General features: G+C 41.0%; 1 protein-coding gene across 1 annotated transcript in view; it reads left to right on the top strand.

The window, feature by feature from the left end:
* The first annotated feature begins 3,123 nt into the window (after positions 1-3,123).
* LOC115205943 (galaxin-like) overlaps positions 3,124-20,739 on the top strand; it is a 32,348-nt gene continuing 14,732 nt past the window's right edge. The window contains exons 1-8 of the mRNA XM_029772394.1: positions 3,124-3,161; positions 3,433-3,490; positions 3,757-3,899; positions 4,037-4,171; positions 4,490-4,677; positions 4,780-4,811; positions 7,751-8,140; positions 8,319-8,548. Of these exons, the coding sequence (XP_029628254.1) occupies positions 3,137-3,161; positions 3,433-3,490; positions 3,757-3,899; positions 4,037-4,171; positions 4,490-4,677; positions 4,780-4,811; positions 7,751-7,877 (708 nt within the window). The 5' untranslated portion in view covers positions 3,124-3,136 and the 3' untranslated portion in view covers positions 7,878-8,140; positions 8,319-8,548. The remainder of the gene's footprint in view (positions 3,162-3,432; positions 3,491-3,756; positions 3,900-4,036; positions 4,172-4,489; positions 4,678-4,779; positions 4,812-7,750; positions 8,141-8,318; positions 8,549-20,739) is intronic.

A 20,739-nucleotide genomic window follows, 5' to 3' on the forward strand; every position in this document is an offset into this window, starting at 1 on the left:
TACTCAAATCGATGGCGCCAACTAAAATGACTTTTTGGGATATAAAGAAGGGTTTTATCTAACAAAACGACACTACATATTATAGCTGGGACCCTTTGGATGACAAATCAGAGGAAGATTTTCAAAAAGTAATTGAATATTTAATCACTATTTGTAAAGTTATGAAACCTGTGCCGGTGGAAAAATATTTTGATGTGGGGCGCCGCCCTCAAACAATTGCATGGCATCATTTTGCTGTAAAGCCTACAGTAAATCAGACAGTGCAGTTCGATTATCAAGAATTTAAGCTTTCAACTGATATAAGACACTTGTATGTACCTAAATGTTTAATATCCATCATTTTTATGATTATTTATTTGAATTGCGGGCCATCCAGTTTCACCGGAAGTTGTCCCGCTAGCGGGACGCCTAGACTTAAGAAGTGAGTGTATCTATGTTAGTATTTCACCTGTATATAATATGTCATGTTACATAGTCCTTTAATAGCTTCATGGTCGAGCTATGAGTACTTTTACCGTTGGGACAATAGTTACTCTACTTGCCATTAAAACCTATAGGCATAAGATGGCCACCTGCCGTGAGGTATTTAGCATCCAATAATGCTGGCATTTCCGCTTTCTCATTGCCATGTGATCTTTCCTAGACGGCAGCCCCCATAGCCTTGTTTATATTAACATGCTAGCTTAATTAACCTAGCATGCTAACTGGAATGCTCACATTTATGCAAACCTGTGCAAACTATGTATGGGGTTTATACTGTTATGTTATGTTAGCTTATTCTGTTTATTATGTTAGGTTATATCCTTTTCCTACAAGCTTATTAGCTTTCAAGCTATTCACTTATAATTTCCTTAATAGCCTGTAGTTTGTTAGTCTAGCCGCTAATGTATGCTAGTAACCGTTATGCCTTATAATGTGTAATGTATTCTCTATTATCCTGTTGCTAATACTTAGCTGAGACTGTGTTTAGCTTTCCTAACCTTTGCCTATTGCCTATATACAGTGCATTGCTCCCATTGCGGCTATGCTATTAGCCTTGCCTCTATTACTCCTACTATTGCTTAGCATATTAGCCTTATATTATTATAGCACATTTATAGCCATGTCATTACACTTCTAATCCTATTAGCTATCATTGTAGCATTGTTATTGCTATGTTATCATGCCGTTACTGTTGCTAAATCTTTATAGCCATATCACTGTTTAATATATCTTCCTATTTGTCTTCTTACAGAATACCACACACATAACACATCCATCAAATGTATCAGTATCACTCCTATTCTCCTGTAATACCTTCGTGCCCTTTGTGCTGCTGTCTGTGCCCAATAATGTTTGTACCATGTTTTGTGCTGCTACCATGTTGTGTTCCTACCATGTTGTTGTCATGTTGTGTTGCTACCATGCTGTGTTGTCATGTGTTTCTGCCTTGCTATGTTACTGTCTTAGGTTTCTCTTTAAGTAGTGTTGTGTTGTCTCTTGTCGTGATGTGTGTTTTGTCCTATATTTATATACATTACCGTTCAAAAGTTTGGGGTCACTTAGAAATGTCCATGTTTTTAAAAGAAAATAAAAAAAATTGTCCATTAAAATAACATAAAATTTATCAGAAATACAGTGTAGACATTGTTAATGTTGTAATGACTATTGTAGCTGGAAATGGCTGATTTTTAATGGAATATCTACATAGGCGTACAGAGGCCCATTATCAGCAACCATCACTCCTGTGTTCCAATGGCACCTCACAAGTCCTCAACTGGCAGCTTCAATAAATAGTATCCGCAAAACACCAGTCTCAACGTCAACAGTGAAGAGGCGACTCCGGGATGCTGGCCTTCTAGGCAGAGTTCCTCTGTCCAGTGTCTGTGTTCTTTTGCCCATCTTAATCTTTTCTTTTTATTGGCCCGTCTGAGATATGGCTTTTTCTTTGCAACTCTGCAAGGCCAGCGTCCCGGAGTCACCTCTTCACTGTTGACGTTGAGACTGGTGTTTTGCGGGTACTATTTAATGAAGCTGCCAGTTGAGGACTTGTGAGGCGTCTGTTTCTCAAACTAGATACTCTAATGTACTTGTCCTCTTGCTCAGTTGTGCACCCGGGCCTCCCACTCCCCTTTCTATTCTGGTTAGGGCCAGTTTGCGCTGTTCTGTGAAGGGAGAAGTACACAGCGGTGTCCGAGATCTTCAGTTTGTAACACTCACTACCGAGTTCCAAACTGCCTCTGTAAGCAACGTCAGCACAAGAACTGTTTCACTGGGGGCTTCATGAAATGGGTTTCCATGGCCGAGCAGCCGCACAGAAGCCTAAGATCACCATGCACAATACCAAGTGTCGGCTGGAGTGGTGTAAAGCTCACCGCCATTGGACTCTGGAGCAGTGGAAACGCGTTCTCTGGAGTGATGAATCATGCTTCACCATCTGGCAGTTTTACAATAACATTCTAGAGATGATTCTGTGCTTCCAACTTTTTGGCAACAGTTTGGTGAAGGCCCTTTTCCTGTTTCAGCATAAAAATGTCCCCTTGCACAAAGCGAGGTCCATACAGAGATAGTTTGTCGAGATCGGTGTGGAAGCACGTGATTGGCCTGCACAGAGCCATGACCTCCCCCCCATCCAACACCTTTGGGATGAATTGAAACGCCGACTGCGAGACAGGCCTAATCGTTCAACATCAATGCCCAATCTCACTTGTAGCTGAATGGAAAGAAGTCCCCTCAGCAATGTTCCGTCTAGTGGAAAGCCTTCCCAGAGGAGTGGAGGCTATTATGGCAGAAAAGGGGCACCAACTCCATATTAATGCCCATGATTTTGTAATGACAGGTTCAGCGAGCAGGTGTCCACATACTTTTGTTAATGTAGTGTAGCTGATATTAGCATGAAAAAAGTATTGACGTTTAAAAAATGTAGCAATGATAACTTTTAAATTTTCACCAACTGCAACTGGAAAAGCAGGTCTCAGCAAAACAATGACTCATATAACATATTAATGACTGAGATGGAGTCGTACTATGGAATATTGTGGAATGGCAAGGCAACTGGATATTGTTGTCAGGGCTGGTGCTTGTAGGGGTGGCTGAAGTTGACTCCTTAACTCAGTGCGTCTTAGTATTTCATCTATTCTTTATGGAAAGAAACACCATGACAACTCCACTACTGATGTTTGGTATGTGACCATCGCTATCAAACTCTGCACATTTGCTCGAATTTATGTGTATAATCCCTGCCTTCAGTCACTGATAGGCAGTTGTAAAATGCTATTACTGAAAAATGTCTAATTTTAATACAATTTAGCAATTTACAGTTCCAATATTATCTTAGCATTTTGCAAATATCATTCTTAGATTAATAGCCTTCTTCATGACCTGAGATAGAGCTTTTCACAGAATATGTAGCCAGGACATTGTCTTGATGTGGGGATGTTACTTGTCTCACAGGGCAGGTCAATCCTTTTGGAATTCCAGTCTCCGTCCATGCTGGGAAGTTCTACGGCACGTGAGTATAGCAAGTGCCCTTATTATCTCTGCTCTGGTTAGAAGCTGCCCTTGGGCACAGATCTTTAGTGGGGATATGTAAAACTGACCTTAGAACAGTGTTTAGGGGCAACTTCATCCTACTACCTTTCTTTAATTAAGATGTGTCATCATGATGTAACAGTATGTGTGAGCATTGTGACTCCACTTTGTCTATGTCTAGTTTATGTGCTGCATATAGATGAAGATAATGCCCTCTAGACATGAAGATGAGTCTCTACCTTTCAGGTCTCCCAGAGATCACGTCTGCGGCGGGCTGAATTATGACGTTCTAGAATACACCTGCTGTGAAGGAGTACGTCATAACGGGGCGCGGCTGTCCTGCTGTGGAAACAGGGCCTTTAACCTCACCCAGGCTTCCTGTTGTGAAGGTGATATAGACAGTCGTATCCCACAAAATCTATTCACTTAAACCTGGTAACTGGGTTAAAATCATTGTTTTCTCAGCACCTCCTGAATTTGAATTGATATGCTGTGTGGGTGTTTATCTGTGATTCAACCATTGCAGGTCGACTAACTCTGAATGTTAGCCAGCTGGTGTCAGATTGCTGTGGGTTTAGGGCCTACGACCCACTCAACCAACTGTGTTGTGACTCACGGATCCTAAACAGGACCCATCCCCATGCCAAGTGTTGTGGAAAAGGTCAGTGTGGTCATTTTTTTTTTTTTACATATTTGCTGTCATAATTGTTCATTTTTAAATTCAGAAATAGGCATAAAAAAATTGGCTCTCAAACTGTCTTTCCGATAGAGGTCTGTCTGTTTCAAAAGCTGTTTGGGAGATGTTTTCCAATTCTCTCATGCTGACTCCCTGTGACAACATCATTTCCCAGCTGCACCTCGTGGTTTCTATGCTCACTCACTCCCCTTCACAATGTCAAGCTTGCAACACTTGAGCACTTGAAAGCACTTCCGTGCTTCAAACAGTAAATCTGATCAACTGTTATTACTTGTCCCACAGAGTGTTACAATGAAGACCACCAGCTTTGCTGTGGAAATGTTGTCGAAGGAAGGAAGGTCCTGACCAAAATGTCCAGTCACCACCGATGCTGTGGAGACCGCCAGTTTGACCAGCAAAGCCACTGCTGCTGCTCTGAACCACTGTCCCCAGAGCCTCACAATGCAAGCTGCTGTGCATCAAGTTCTAATGTTAGTGAAAAGCCAACCTGCTAGTTTTGTATGGCTGTAATGAAAGTTCACATTATGATAGTTTGTCATCTTTGTGTGTATTTTGTTCTCTCTTTTTTTCAGCTGAGGGGAATTGATGCGAGTTCTCCAAACTGGTAAGGTTGACTTTGGCCTTCAACCACATACTGAACCTCATAATGTCTCCCTTTTCTTTATTCAATGTTCAATTTGAACAGTTCATTAACAGTCAGGGTTTAAAATAATATATTTGATGTCCAATGGCTAAAAGCCACAATGGGTGTCGCATTCATTTTAAATGATGCATGTCATTAATTCAAAACACCCACTACATGTCAGCTTTTCTGAATGTTCTTTAATAGATTTCATATTAACTGAACATTGCTTTATTTTTGTTGTGGGTTTGGGCTTTTGGCCTAGGCCCGAGGCTTTGAATAGTCTGCCAACAAGCAGTCACAGTGTGATACTCTCCAGTGTGCTCTTTAACTTTAAACCTTTGTCTGTAGAACGATAGTGGCGGAATAATTAAAAACATGATGATGGACTATGTTTTTTACAAAACATTTTTTAACTATGCTTGTATGTGTGTATTTGTATTATATATAGTGAGCTCCAAAAGTATTTGTACAGTGAAAAGTTGTTGTTTAGGCTCTGTACTACAGCACTTTAGATTTGAAATGATACAATGACTGAGGATAAAGTGCAGACCCTCAGATTTAATTTGGAGTATTGGGGTATTTTCAATCATATTGGGGGAACCATTTAGAAATTACAGCACTTTTTGTAGATAATCCCCCCATTTTAGGGGACTAAAAATATTGGGACAAATTCACTTATATGTGTATTAAAGAAGTCAAAAGTTTAGTATTTGGTCCCTTATTCCTAGCTCGCAATGATTACATCAAGTTTGTGACTCAAAGTTGCTGGATGCAACTGCACAGACAATGAACATATTCACACAAGCACTGGTATTTAACCCATTCTCCCTCATTATGCATCTGAAGAGCCAATACACCTCTGTTGCTATCCAGAAGATTAGTGATATACAGTTGAAGTCTGAAGTTTACATACACCTTAGCCAAATACATTTAAACTCAGTTTTTCACAATTCCTGACATTTAATCCAAGTAAAAATTCACTGTCTTAGGTCAGTTAGGATCGACACTTTATTTTAAGAATGTGAAATGTTAGAATAATAGTAGAGAGAATGATTTATTTCAGCTTTTATTTCTTTCATCACATTCCCAGTGAGTCAGAAGTTTACATACACTCAATTAGTATTTGGTAGCATTGCCTTTAAATTTAACTTGGGTCAAACGTTTCAGGTAGCCTTCCACAAGCTTCCCACAATAAGTTGGGTGAATTTTGGCCTATTCCTCCTGACAGAGCTGGTGTAACTGAGTCAGGTTTGTAGGCCTCCTTGCTCGCACACGGTTTTTTCAGATCTGCCCACACATTTTCTATTGGATTGAGGTCAGGGCTTTGTGATGGCCACTCTAATACCTTGACTTTATTGTCCTTAAGCCGTTTTGCCACAACTTTGGAAGTATGCTTGGGGTCATTGTCCATTTGAAGACCCATTTGCATCCAAGCTTTAACTTCCTGACTGATGCCTTGAGATGTTGCTTCAATATATCCACATAATTTTCCTTGCTAATGATGCCATCTATTTTCTGAAGTGCACCAGTCCCTCCTGCAGCAAAGCACCCCCACAACATGATGCTGCCACCCCCGTGCTTCACGGTTGGGATGGTGTTCTTCAGCTTGCAAGCCTCCCCCTTTTTCCTCCAAACATAACGATGGTCATTATGGCCAAACAGTTCTATTTTTGTTTCATCAGACCAGAGGACATTTCTCAAAAAGTACGATCTTTGTCCCCATGTGCAGTTGCAAACCGTAGTTTGGCTTTTTTATGTTGGTTTTGGAGCAGTGGCTTCTTCCTTGCTGAGCGGCCTTTCAGGTTATGTTGATATAGGACTCGTTTTACTGTGGATATAGATACTTTTGTACCTGTTTCCTCCAGCATCTTCACAAGGTCCTTTGCTGTTGTTCAGGGATTGATTTGCACTTTTCACACCAAAATACGTTCATCTCTAGGAGACAGAACGCGTCTCCTTCCTGAGTGGTATGACGGCTGCGTAGTCCCATGGTGTTTATACTTGCATACTATTGTTTGTACAGATGAACGTGGTACCTTCAGGCGTTTGGAAATTGCTCCCAAGGATGAACCAGACTTGTGGAGGTCTACAATTTGTTTTCTGAGGTCTTGGCTGATTTCTTTTGATTTTCCCATGATGTCAAGCAAAGAGGCACTTAGTTTGAATGTAGGCCTTGAAATACATCCACAGGTACACCTCCAATTGACTCAAATGATGTCAATTAGCGTATCAGAAGCGTCTAAAGCCATGACATCGTTTTCTGGGATTTTCCAAGCTGTTTAAAGACACAGTCAACTTAATATATGTAAACTTCTGACCCACTGGAATTGTGATACAGTGAATTATAAGTGAAATAATCTGTCTGTAAACAATTGTTGGAAAAATTACTTGTGTCATGCACAATATAAATCTCCTAACCGACTTGCCAAAACTATAGTTTGTTAACAAGAAATTTGTGAAGTGGTTGAAAAACTTATGTTGGAGTCATTAGGACTTGGTTATATAAACTTCCGACTTTATCTGTACAGTCCCTCTCATTTAGCCCTCCTGGAAAACAGTACATTGTTTCACAACTTCCTGGCAGCTGCTAGAAATTACTTTTGGCTCACACTGTAGCATGATGTAGAGGTTTGCTTTGGGAAATTCCCATTTATTGTGGAAAGACAAATGATTTTTGGGTGTTCCTTGAACATCTCTCTTCAAGGCTGTTATGCACCAAATATGTAGGTGAAAGAGGAGTCTATTTTCTTGCAGATGACCAGTTTTGTTCAGCAGTCATCACACTATATTGTCAGGATGCTGATTTTACCATATGAACAGTATACGCTGCCAGGTTAGACAAATAATTTACCATTCTTGATCTAATCATCACCTCCATCACCATCTCTGTCCTTCCTCCTTCCCATCTCTCTAACCAGGTGTCTACAATGGTGCAAGCTGTGGCTCTCAGGTTTACAATCCAGACATGAAGATCTAGACAGGGCCCCTGTGGGAAGAGGGTGTTCTATACTCAAAGCCAATGTCCTAGAGGGCTGTTTGATCTAAAAGTCTATCAGGGAGAAAATCTGCCCCATGATTTGCCAGTAACAATGACTATTTGTAGTGGTGAGCGCTTTACTTTGGCTATATGCTGTACACTGTCAGTTTAGTCCTCACAGTTAGTTACGTAAGCCCCATTCCACAACCAAGTAGAGTAGAGCAGTTCCTCTTCAGTGTGAGAGTGTACCTGACGGGTAACGAGAGCTCTCTTTGGGTCTCTTTTCTATCACGGCACTCTGTCGGTAGAGGATGTCTGCACAGGTCCCCTGGTAAGTAAGAAAGTCAGACTTTCTTTTCAAGCAAGTGGACTTTTATGATTGTGTGTGAATTTAGGGTATGTGCATGCTATGGTGTGTTGGCATGAAATTGTCTGTATTCAAGTCAGTATGTGTGTCTGTTATTCGTGTGTGTGTTGATACCCTGCTGACTGGTGTGTCTCTCTCCCAGTGCTGCGGTACAACTCCCTATGCTGTAGAGGAACGACGGGTGCTGTGCTGTAACCAGACGTTGCACCGTGGGGTGGAGGCTGGGCACCAGTGCTCCCTAGGTGGCCACTTGTATCTGCCATCCCGTGACATAGTGTGTGAGTCACGCATTCATCTCAACGATCCAGGCTAACACTGCTGTGGAGAGGAGACATACAACACTAAGGATGAAATCTGCTGCAACGGACACAAGTGAGTTGCTCTGTAGGGTGGAAACTGCTAAGGTTTGTACAGATTTAGCATCTTAGTTTGAGCCAGTTTGCTACAGCTGGAAAATAATCCTGCAGAAACAGGAAATGTGAATTACTGTATTATGTGGATTATAATTAATGGACATTTTTGTTAGGGTTGTACATTTTACGTAAGGGAGAATCAAGTCTGAAATTTCAAAGTGGAAATTTTAAACCTCAAATACACTGCAAGTTTTACATTTCCTGCATATATATCCAGCCCCCCTGTCTAAGTGTTGATGCAATGTCTTGAAATGTGTGTGTGTTCGAGCGTGTGGGTGTTTGCGCTCGTGCATGCGTGCTTGTACTATAACAAACTCTAGAAAGTATTTTCCCACTGTCTTCGACTGGGTCAGCATCTTTGTACTGTATATGTGTGTCTGAGAGACGTGGATTTTTTTTTTAATTGAACCTTTAACTAGGCAAGTCAGTTAAGAACAAATTATTATTTACAATGACGGTCTGCCCCGGCCAAACCCTAACCCGGACAACGCTGGGCCAATTGTGCGCCGCCCAATGGGACTCCCAATCACGGCCGGTTGTGATACAGCCTGGAATCGAACCAGGGTCTGTAGTGATGGCCTCTAGCACTGTGATGCAGTGCCTTAGACTGCTGCGCCACTCAGGAGCAAAGTGATGCAAGTGGGATAAAAAAATATCCCGACATTCCCAGTCCCACTACCTCAGATGTGAGAGGATTCTGTGGCCGGCCATGGCTCAATGGAATTCACCATGTCTCTAGAGAGACAAATGGAAAACTTATGTTAGCCTTCCAGACATCTTTTAAAAGGGTGTCTTCCACTGCTGTCTCCTGCTGTGTAGTCTTGTGTGACTTGACCTCAGTGTTTAGGAGGAAGTTGAGGAGGAATCCGGTTGTTTCTTATTGGGATTTTAGGAATGTTACTAAAGTATTTTCAAAGTAAATGTTATTAATTATTGACTGATGTCTGTTTAATGGGAATACAGAGACATGTACAATGTCTGAGTGCATACCTGACACAGACGGGAAAGAAAAAAGCACTGGAATCTACTTATGTTTTTTGACAGCGGCTTCACACTCTGATCTAAAGTCTAGAGACCATATGGAAACATGTAGTTGAACGTCATTAACAAACAATTCTTCATTGTTAAAGTCTCTAACCCTGACATTCATACTGTGGGTTGCGACCCCTAGTGCTGTCCCCAGGAAGTTGCATGGCAGTCTGAGTTTACAGCAATGCCATTCCTCTATACTTTGGCCATGAAACAAGCAGGAAGTCTGTGAGAACAACACAGCTTTGAGTGACGCACTAGAATCTACTTTAGTTTTGACCCTGTGACTGAATCCCTAATCACTCCCTTGCCCTTCCCCTTCCCCTTCCCCTCACTTTGTTCATTCACATGCATCTCCTCCATATATACAAGTGTCTCAAAGCTGAGGCAGTGAACATTATCGAGGGGGTAGGGGATAATTAGACCCACTTAGACTGTTTTGGAGTTTTCCCAATTTCATACAAACGAAGGAAAAGACGTTTGTAATTATGAGGCACATGTATTTTGTTTGTGTCTGATTTCGAGTTATGACACGTAACAAAATAAATACATCCCAAATGAAATGTTTAACTGTTACTGAGGTTTATATATTGTAAAACGATGGGGGGAATATCTTCATTTGAATTTCATGGTTGTTTTATATTATACATCTGGAACATGAATTGCATCATTCAAGCAATGAGTGTGTCCTGAAGTTGAATGGTTTACTGATTCCCTCGCCACTCTTGACGTCAGCAACACATGACAGCCATGTCATAACATGAATAACAGCTGACATAACTTGTCATAACCTGTCATAATATGGCCAAAACATTGTCATGACTGATACATTTACACCTCTTGTGACATACAGTATATTGCGTTATTTTATGGCTGATTATGACACCCACATTTATTGAAATTAGTTATTTTCCCTGCCAAGAAGTTTCCGTTCGTTTGAAAGTTTGTTACTTAAATCCTTTGTTGTTCTAATGAATTCTTGACAGTCATGGTTTTTTTCATCATATTTTAAATAACTTATAGAAAATACACTTTATGACACTGTCAAGAAACATTATGACCATCATAAACATATACGCCAGATAGGACTATCATGTACATGCCATTATATCAGTCATTAGTCAAAAAGAGGGTGCCTTGTCCTGCTCCTGAAATCTGCTCTTGCATTCATCCCAGTCATCAGCAACAGAGCATTGGGTTAGGTGCATGTCTGACATCAATGTGTATGCAATTACAATGATAATTTAATATGGTCAATGAATTTTTTTTTATAAAACATTAACATACGGTTGACACATATGGTGTAATGCAATGTTTTGCCTTGTGTGGTAGGTTTTGTGGGTTTTGACACTCATATGTAGGTTCCATAACCAGCCATAGAGTACCACAATATACACTATTGGTCAAAAGTTTTAGAAAACCTACTCATTCAAGACATCAAAACTATGAAATAAGACATGGAATCATGTAGTAACCAAACAAGTGTTAATCAAAATATATTTTATATTTGAGGTTCTTCAAATAGCCATTCATTGCCTTGATGACAGCTTTGCACACTCTTGGCATTCTCTCAACCAGCTTCACCTGGAATGCTTTTCCAACAGTCTTGAAGGAATCCCCACATGCTGAGCTCTTGTAGGCTGCTTTTCCTTCACTTTGGGGTCCAACTCATCCCAAACCATCTTAATTTGGTTGAGGTCGGGGGATTGTGGAGGCCAGGTCATCTGATGAAATACTCCATCACTCTCCTTCTTGGTAAAATAGCCCTCACACAGTCTGTAGGTGAGTTGAAAGGTGTCCTGTTGAAAAACAAATGATAGTCCCACTGAGCCCAAACCAGATGGGATGGCGTAACGCTGCAGAATGCTGTGGTAGCCATGCTGGTTAAGTGTGCATTGAATTCTAAAGAAATCACTGACAGTGTCACCAGCAAAGCACCCCCACACCATAACACCTCCTCCATGCTTCACTGTGGGAACCACACATGCGGAGATCATCCGTTCACCCACACCATGTCTCACAAAGACACGACGGTTGGAACCAAAAGTCTCCAATTTGGACTCCAGTCCAAAGGACTCATTTCCACCGGTCTAATGTCCATTGCTCGTGTTTCTTGGCCCAAGCAAGTATCTTCTTATTATTGGTGTCCTTTAGTAGTGGTTTCTTTGCAGCAGTTCAACCATGAAGGCCTGATTCACACAGTCTCTACTGAACAGCTGATGTTGAGATGTGTCTGATACTTAAACTCTGAAGAATTTATTTGGGCTGCAATTTCTGAGGCTAGTAACTCTAATGAAATTATCCTCTGCAGCAGAGCTAACCCTGGGTCTTCTTTTCTTGTGGCGGTCCTCATGGGAGCCAGTTTCATCATGACACTTGATGGTTTTTGCGACTGCACTTGAAGAAACATTCAAAGTTCTTGAAATGTTCCGGATTGACTGTCTTTGTTAAAGTAATGATGGACTGTTGTTTCTCTTTGTTTATTTGAGCTGTTCTTGCCATAATATGGACTTGGTATTTTACCAAATAGTGTTTGGTATTTTACCAAACATATTTTGTATACCACCTATACCTTGTCACAACACAACTGATTGGCTCAAATGCATTAAGAAGGAAAGAAATTCCACAAATTAACTTTTAAGAAGGCACACCTGTTAATTGAAATACATTCCAGGTGACTACCTCATGAAGCTGGTTGAGAGAATGCCAAGACTGTGCAAGCTGTCATCAAGTCAAAGGGTGGCTATTTGAAGAACCTCAAATATAAAATATATTTTGATTTGTTTAACACTTTTTTGGTTACTACATGATTCCATTTCATGACTCTAGATTGGTTGCACAGACTTTTGGCCTCCCATCCCATTCTAACCACCTCTCGCCTGGTTTTTATTCATGTTACCTGATGAAATTGCTGTACAATATGATCTGTTCAGATGTTCACATTCAGATGTCATAAATCAGTGCTGCGGAGCTCTCCCTGTCCTATGCCGTGCCTTGATTCTATTACTGTTGATGATATCTGGAAATGTGCATGTACACCCTGGCCCATCTACTGTTGCTAGCCACAATTCTGACTTGTGCTCTGATATCTGCTTCACTGATTTCTGCTCTCGTAAAAGCCTGGGTTTTCTGCATGTTAACACTAGAAGTTTATTATCTAAAATGGATCAATTGAAAGTGTGGGTTCACAGCTCCAATCCAGATGTGTTGGTCATTACTGAGACGTGGTTAAGGAAGAGTGTTTTGAATGCTGATGTTAATATTTCTGGTTATAACCTTTTTCAGCAAGACAGATCTTCCAAAGGTGGGGGAGTGGCAATCTTTACCAAGGATCACCTTCAGTGCTCGGTTGTCTCCACCAAGTCTGTCCCCAAACAATTTGATTTGTTGGTTTTAAGTATTAAACTTTCAAATAGCTCCTTGTTGACTGTTGCTGGGTGCTATCGTCCTCCATCAGCACCGGCCTGTACCCTACCTACCCTAAACTCTCTCCTGGCCCCTTACAGGTGACCTAAACTGGGACATGTGTAACGGCTGTCGTAGAGAGGGGACCAAAGCGCAGCATGTTGATTGCTCATGATGAATATTTATTATAACTCAAAACACTACAGGAATAATAACAAAGAGGGAAAACGAAGCGCACAGTTCTGTCAGGTACATAAACTACACCGAAGACAACTACCCACAAACACAGGTGGGAAAAAAACTGCTTAAGTATGATCTCCAATTAGAGACAACGAGGACCAGCTGCCTAAAACTGGAGAACATAGAAATAGAAAAACTAGACTCTAAACATAGATATACAAAACATAGAAAAACACAAAATACCCCCTGTCACGCCCTGACCTACTCTACCATAGAAAATAACATCTTACTATGGTCAGGACGTGACCAAGTCCTAAAGCAATGGGACTACCTAAATCTTCTCAGATTATTACCGATCCCACAATGTATGACTCCAAACACCCAGAAAAGGTTACTCTTCTTGATGTTATCCTCACAAATAATCCTGAAAGGTATCAGTCTGGTGTTTGCTCTAATGACCTTAGTGATCACTGTTTTACAGCCTGTGTCCGTAATGGCTGCTTAGTGAAATGACCTGTCCTGATTTGTCACAGACGCTTGCTAAAAAACTTTAATGAGCAAGCCTTCTTTCATAAACTGGCATCTGTAAAATGGTATAGAATCAGCTTGATCTACTCTGTCGAAGACACTTGGACCTTTTTTTTCTAGATATTTTCAGTGGTATTGTTAACAAACACGCCTCCATAAAGAAAATGAGAATTAAAAACAGGTTCAGCCCCTTGTTCGACCTTGATCTTGCGGAGTTACTCCACCTCAAGAACTGCATTTGGTGAAAGGCTGAGAAATAAGTGCACTCAGGCTATCCGGAAGGCCAAAGTTAGTTACTTTAAGGAGCAGTTCTCTCTCTGTGGGTCTAACCCCAAGAAGTTCTGGAAAATGGTTAAAGACCTGGAGAATAAACCCTCCTCCTCACAGCTGCTCATGTGCCTTAATGTTGATGATGTGGTTGTTACTGACAAGAAGCACATGGATGAGCTCTTTAATCACCACTTCATTAAGTCAGAATTCCTATTTGACTCAGCCATGCCTCCTTGCCCGTCCAATATTTTCTCATCTCCCACCCCTTCTAATGTGACCATCCCCAATGCTTCTCCCTCTTTTTCCCCTGCCCCGCTACAAAGTTTCTCCCTGCAGGCAGTCACTGAGCAAGGAAGAAGCCACTGCTCCAAAACAGCCATAAAAAAGCCAGACTACGGTTTGCAACTGCACATGGGGACATATGTCGTAGTCTTTGGAGAAATGTCCTCTGGGCTGATGAAACAAAAATAGAACTGTTTGGCCATAATGACCATCGTTATGTTTGGAGGAAAAAGGGGGAGGTTTGCAAGCCAAAGAACACCATCCCAACCATGAAGCACGGGGGTGGCAGCATCATGTTGTGGGGTTGCTGTGCTGCAGGAGGGACTGGTGCACTTCACAAAATAGATGGCATCATGAGGATAGAAAATGATGTGGATATATAGAAGGAACATCTCAAGACATCAGTCAGAAAGTTAAAGCTTGGACGCAAATAGACAATGATCCTAAGCATACTTCCAAAGTTGTGGCAAAATGGCCTAAGGACAACAAAGTCAAGGTATTGGAGTGGCCATCACAAAACCCTGACCTCAATCCTATAGAAAATTTGTGGGCAGAACTGAAAAAGCGTGTGTGAGCAAGGAGGCCTACAAACCTGACTCAGTTACACCAGCTCTGTCAGGAGGAATGGGCCAAAATTCACCGAACTTATTGTGGGAAGCTTGTGGAAGCCTACCTGAAACATTTGACCCAAGTTAAACAATTTAAAGGCAATGATACCAAATACTAACTGAGTGTATGTAAACTTCTGACCCACTGGGAATGTGATTAAATAAAAGCTGAAATAAATCATTCTCTCTACTATTATTCTGACATTTCACATTCTTAAAATAAAGATATGATCCTAACTGACCTAAGACAGGGAATTTTTACTAGGATTAAACGTCAGGAATTTTGAAAAACTGAGTTTAAATGTATTTAGCTAAGGTATATGCAAACTTCCAACTTCAACTGTATGAGAGTAGAGTTTTCTGGGAAAAAATCTGTTCTAATCTATAAAAAAGTATTTACGCATAAATTAAGTTAAAAGAAAATGCAACATTTTTCAGAAAACCCAAAGGGTGTGCGATGTGTGACCATACCCTCTGAACATTCCAAAGTTGGTTTGAGGTGTCCATGTCACATGGTTGAGATGCTATTGAATTTTAAGTGATTTATATACTATATATATACTGTGCATTCGGAAAGTATTGAGACCCCTTGACTTTTTCCATGTGTTATGTTACAGCCTTATTCTAAAATCGATTTCATTTTTCCTCATCAATCTACACACAATAGCCCATAATGATGAAGTGATTGCTCAGTTTGGCTGGGCGGCCAGCTCTAGGAAGATTCTTGGTGGTTCCAAACTTCTTCCATTTAAGAATGATGGAGGCCACTGGCACTTCTTGGGGACCTTCAATGCTGCAGAGATTTTTTGTTACCTTTCCCAAGATTTGTCTCGGAACTCTACGCTCAATTCCTATGACCTCATGGCTTGGTTTTTGCTCTGACATGCATTATTAACTGTGGGACCTTATATAGACAGGTGTGTGCTTTTCCAAATCATGTCCAATCAATTGATTTTACCACAGGTAGACTCCAATCAAGTTGTAGAAACATCTCAAGGATGATCAATGGAAACAGGATGCACCTGAGCTCAATTTCGAGTCTCATAGCAAAAGGGCTGAATACTTATGTTTAACGACACCGGGCGAGACCCAGATGCAGAAACAGGAGGCAGATGGTTTGAGTCTCTGGTATTTATTAAAATACAAGGGGCAGGCAATAGGCAGGTCGAGGACAGGCAGAGGTTCATTAACAAGGTCAGAGTCCGGAAGGTCCAGGGCGGCAGGCAGGCTCGAAGTCAGGGCAGGCTGAATGGTCAGGCAGGTTGGCACAGTATCAGGGCAGGCAGAAAAGGTAGGAACCGGGAGGGCTAGAAAACATAAACTAGGAAAAACAGGAGCATGGAAAAAACACACTGGTAGGCTTGACGAGACAAGATAAACTGGAAACAGACAAACAGAGAACACAGGTATAAATGCACTGGGGATAATGGGGAAGATGGGTGACACCTGAAGGGGTGTGGAGACAAGCACAAAGACAGGTGAAACAGATCAGAGTGTGACACTTGTGTAAATATGGTTTTTCTGGTTTTCATTTTAATATATTTACAAAAAATTCTAAAAACTTGTTTTCACTTTGTCATTATGGGGTATTGTGTGTAGATTGCTGAGGATTTTATTTTATTTAATCTATTTTAGAATAAGGCTGTAACATAACAAAATGTGGATAAAGTCAAGGGTTCTGAATGCTTTCCGAATATAAGAGCAACATGCAAAAATGTAAAAGATATTACTGAGTTACAGTTCGTAATAGGAAATTGAAATAAATTCATTAGGCCCTAATCTATAGATTTCACATGACTGGGAATACAGATACGCATCTATTGTTCACGATACCTTAAGAAAAACATAGGGGCGTGGATCAGAAAACCAGTCAGTATCTGGTATTTACCTCATGCAGCGCAACACATCTCCTTTGCATAGAGTTGATCAGGCTGTTGATTGTGGCCTGTGGAATGCTGTACCACTCCTCTTAAAAAGTTAACAATTTTCACTGCAGTGTCCAAAATGTCTTTCAAGCTGTCAGGCATTCCCTTGGCAACAAGAGCTTCTCGGTTGATGCTGCTGTGTACCCAAATGGCATCGGGAGCAACTGCTTGCACGTGCGTTACAACTCCACTATGTCTCCCTGTCATGGCTTTTGCGCCATCAGTACAGATACCAACATATCTTACCACCAAAGTCCATTTGATGTCACAAAGCAGTCCAGTACTTTAAAAATATCCTCTCATGTTGTCCTGGTTTCCAGTGGTTTGCAGAAGAGGATGTCTTCCTTAATTTACCCCCCATAAACACAACGGACATATACCAGGAGCGGTGCCAGGCCCGCCACGTCTGTTGACTAATCCAGCTGTAACGCATATAATTCACTGGCTTGTATGCGAAGCAGTAATTGTTTCAAAACATCTCCTGCCATGTCACTGATGCGTCGTGAAACAGTGTTGTTTGATGAAGTCATTGTCTGTATAGTTTTTTTGGCCTTAGCCCCCAGCATTGTCCCAGCCATATCAGCGGCAGCAGGAAGGTCGGTGTCCCTTCCACGGGACGGTCGAGCTAACGTAGGCTAATGCAATTAGCATGAGGTTGTACGTAACAAGAACATTTCCCAGGACATAGTCATATCTGATATTGACAGAAAGCTTAAATTCTTGTTAATCTAACTGCACTGTCCAATTTACAGTAGCTATTACAGTGAAAGAATACCATACTATTGTTTGAGGAGAGTGCACAATTTTTAACATAAAGTTATTAATAAACAAATTAGGCACATTTGGGCAGTCTTGATACAACATTTTGAACAGAAACGCAATGGTTCATTGGATCAGTCTAAAACGTTGCACATACACTGCTGCCATCTAGTGGCCAAAATCGAAATTGCACCTGGGCTGGAATAATACATTATGGCCTTTCTCTTGCATTTCAAAGATGATGGTACAAAAAGTACAAAAGAGCGGGGTTTTTTTTTCTCTGTATTATCTTTTACCAGATCTATTCTGTTATATCGTCCAAAATTCCTTTCACATTTCCACAAACTTGAAAGTGTTTCCTTTCAAATGATATCAAGAATATGCATGTCCTTGCTTCAGGGCCTGAGCTACAGGCAGTTAGATTTGGGTATGTCATTTAGGCGAAAACTGAAAAAAAGGGGTGGATCCTTAAGAGGATTATTAAGCAACAAGTCGGAGTCAGAGGCCGAGCATTCTCAGGTCTCTCCTCCACCTGTTACGGGGTCTTAGCCGCCGAAGCCTCCCACCATTAGCTTTGACAAATTGAAAACCCTAGTCATTGACAACTCCATTACACACAATATTAGACTTAAAAATAATCGTCCAGCGGTCATACACTGTTTACCAGGGGGCAGAGCTACCGACATAAAGGCTAATCTGAAGAAGGTGCTGACTAAGGCTAAAACTGGCGAGTGTAGGAAGTATAGGAATATTGTTGTCCACATCGGCACCAACGATGTTAGGATGAAACAGTCACCAAATGCACATAGCTTCAGCGTGTAAATTAGCTAGAAAGATGTGTCGGCATCGAGTAATTGTCTTTGGCCCTATCCCAGTTAAGGGGAGTGATGAGCTGTAACGCAGAGTTTCACAACTCAATTGCTGGTTGAAAACTGTTTTCTGACCCTCCCGAAAGATAGAATTTGTAAATAATTGGCTTTCTTTCTGTGACTCACCCACAAAAATGACTAAGCCTGGCCTACTGAGGAGTGACAAACTCCATCCTAGCTGGAGGGGTGCTGTCATCTTATCAATCAACATAGACAGAGCTCTAACTACTCTAGCTCCAAAATGAGATAGGGTGAAGGCCAGGCAGCAGGCTGTTAGCCAGCCTGCCAGCTTAGTGGAGACTACCACTAGCACAGTCAGTGTAGTCAGCTCAGCTATTGCCATTGAGACCGTGTCTGTGCCTCGATGTAGGTTGGCAAAACTAAACATTGCGGTGTTCATCTTAGCAATCTCATTGGAATATAGACTTTCTCCATTCCTGTCATTATTGAAAGAGATTTTGACATCTCACACAGGGCTACTTAATGTTCGTTCCCTCACCTCCAAGGCAATCAGTCAATAAACAAATAAATGATCACAACCTTGATGTGATTGGCCTGACTGAAACGTGGCTCAAGCTTGATGAATTTACTGTGTTAAATGAGGCCTCTCCTCCTGGTTACACTAGTGACCATATCCCCTGCGCATCACGCAAAGGTAGAGATGTTGCTAACAGTTACGACAGCAAATGTACATTTACCCCCCCAAAAATGGCGCTTTCATCTTTTGAGCATCTAGTCATGAAATCTATGCAGCCTACTCAATCACTTTTTATAGCTACTGTTAACAGGCCTCCTGGACCGTATACAGCGTTCCTCACGGAGTTCCCTGAATTCCTATCGGACCTTGTAGTCATGAAAGATAATATTCACATTTTTGGTGACTTCAATATTAATATGGAAAAGTCCACAGACCCACTCCAAAAGGCTTTTGGAGCCATCATCGACTCAGTGGGTTTTGTCCAACACGTCTCTGGACCTATGCATTGCCGCAGTCATTCACTGGATTAAGTTTTGTCCCGTCTAATAAATATTGTGGATGTAAATGTTTTCCATCATAATCCTGGAGTATCAGACCACCATCTTATTACTTTTGCAATCTCAACAAATAATCTGCTCAGACTCCAACCAAGGATTATCAAAAGCTGCGCTATACATTTTTGGACAACCCAAAGATTCCTAGATAATGGGATAATTGTAAAACTCCAACCATCTGCCTCCTGTGTCTGCATTTGGGTCTCGCCTTGTGCCTTGATAATGTAATCCATTCCATGTAAGGGATTACAAAAAACGGTTACTGTAATCCGTTACGTTACCAGCACAAATATTGTAATCAGATTACCGATACTTTTGAAGAACTGGATGATTACTTCAAGGATTACTTCTAAATTAAGAAAGGATGTTTGCGAAACAATTATCTTTGACACTTCTCTGTTTTGTCAATGACATTTAAGTCTACATTGAAAAAAGTTTTGTTTGTTCCACCTGAGCGAGTCTGACCACAAGTCAGAGACCACTATGATGACACACCAAATGTGTTTCATGGATTACGTGAAAAGAGCAGGAATAGGGTTTGGTAGGCTACAGTCCAAGCTATGTCTTCCATTGGTGCGACTGCTGTCGGCATCCAAAGATGATCCAACTTGAATAAATGATTGGCGGTAAGGATGACAGTAGTGGTGTAGTCTACGGCGATATGGATATCACTTATTATTGATATCTACATAACGTTAGGCATTGATGTGAATCACACTGCTGCTCTCTCATTTAGCTATTTGCGTCTTACAGATTGTGGTTGTTGTGGACGGCTGTTCACAAATCTAAATATGTATTTGAACCCAATAATAGTTGAATCAAGAAGTTTAAGCTGCCTATCAATTATTGTTTTTGAAAACAGTAGACAGCCAGTGATAAATGAGCTTTTGCAACAACTGCATAGTACGGATCCAAGGCTATGGAATAAAAGTGGGGATTTTATTGCTAAATCAAATTCAAGCTGATAAAACATTTTTATCCATAGGCCTAATGGACACATGCTCAAACTTGCACACTTTTGATAGACTTCAAAGAGCAATCTGTAGTTGTTACATCTATTTTGGGATTTGTAAATTATATATACAGTACCAGTCAAAAGTTTGGAAACACCTACTCATTCAAGCGTTTTTCTTTATTTTTACTATTTTCTACATTGTAGAAAAATAGTGAAGACATCAAAACTATGAAATAACACAAATCATGTAGTAACCAATAAAGTGTTTAACCTTTCTGGCGCAGGCGTTCCGCTAGCGACCCAACTCG

The sequence above is a fragment of the Salmo trutta genome, chromosome 13, assembly GCF_901001165.1.
Source record: "Salmo trutta chromosome 13, fSalTru1.1, whole genome shotgun sequence".
Taxonomy (NCBI): domain Eukaryota; kingdom Metazoa; phylum Chordata; class Actinopteri; order Salmoniformes; family Salmonidae; genus Salmo; species Salmo trutta.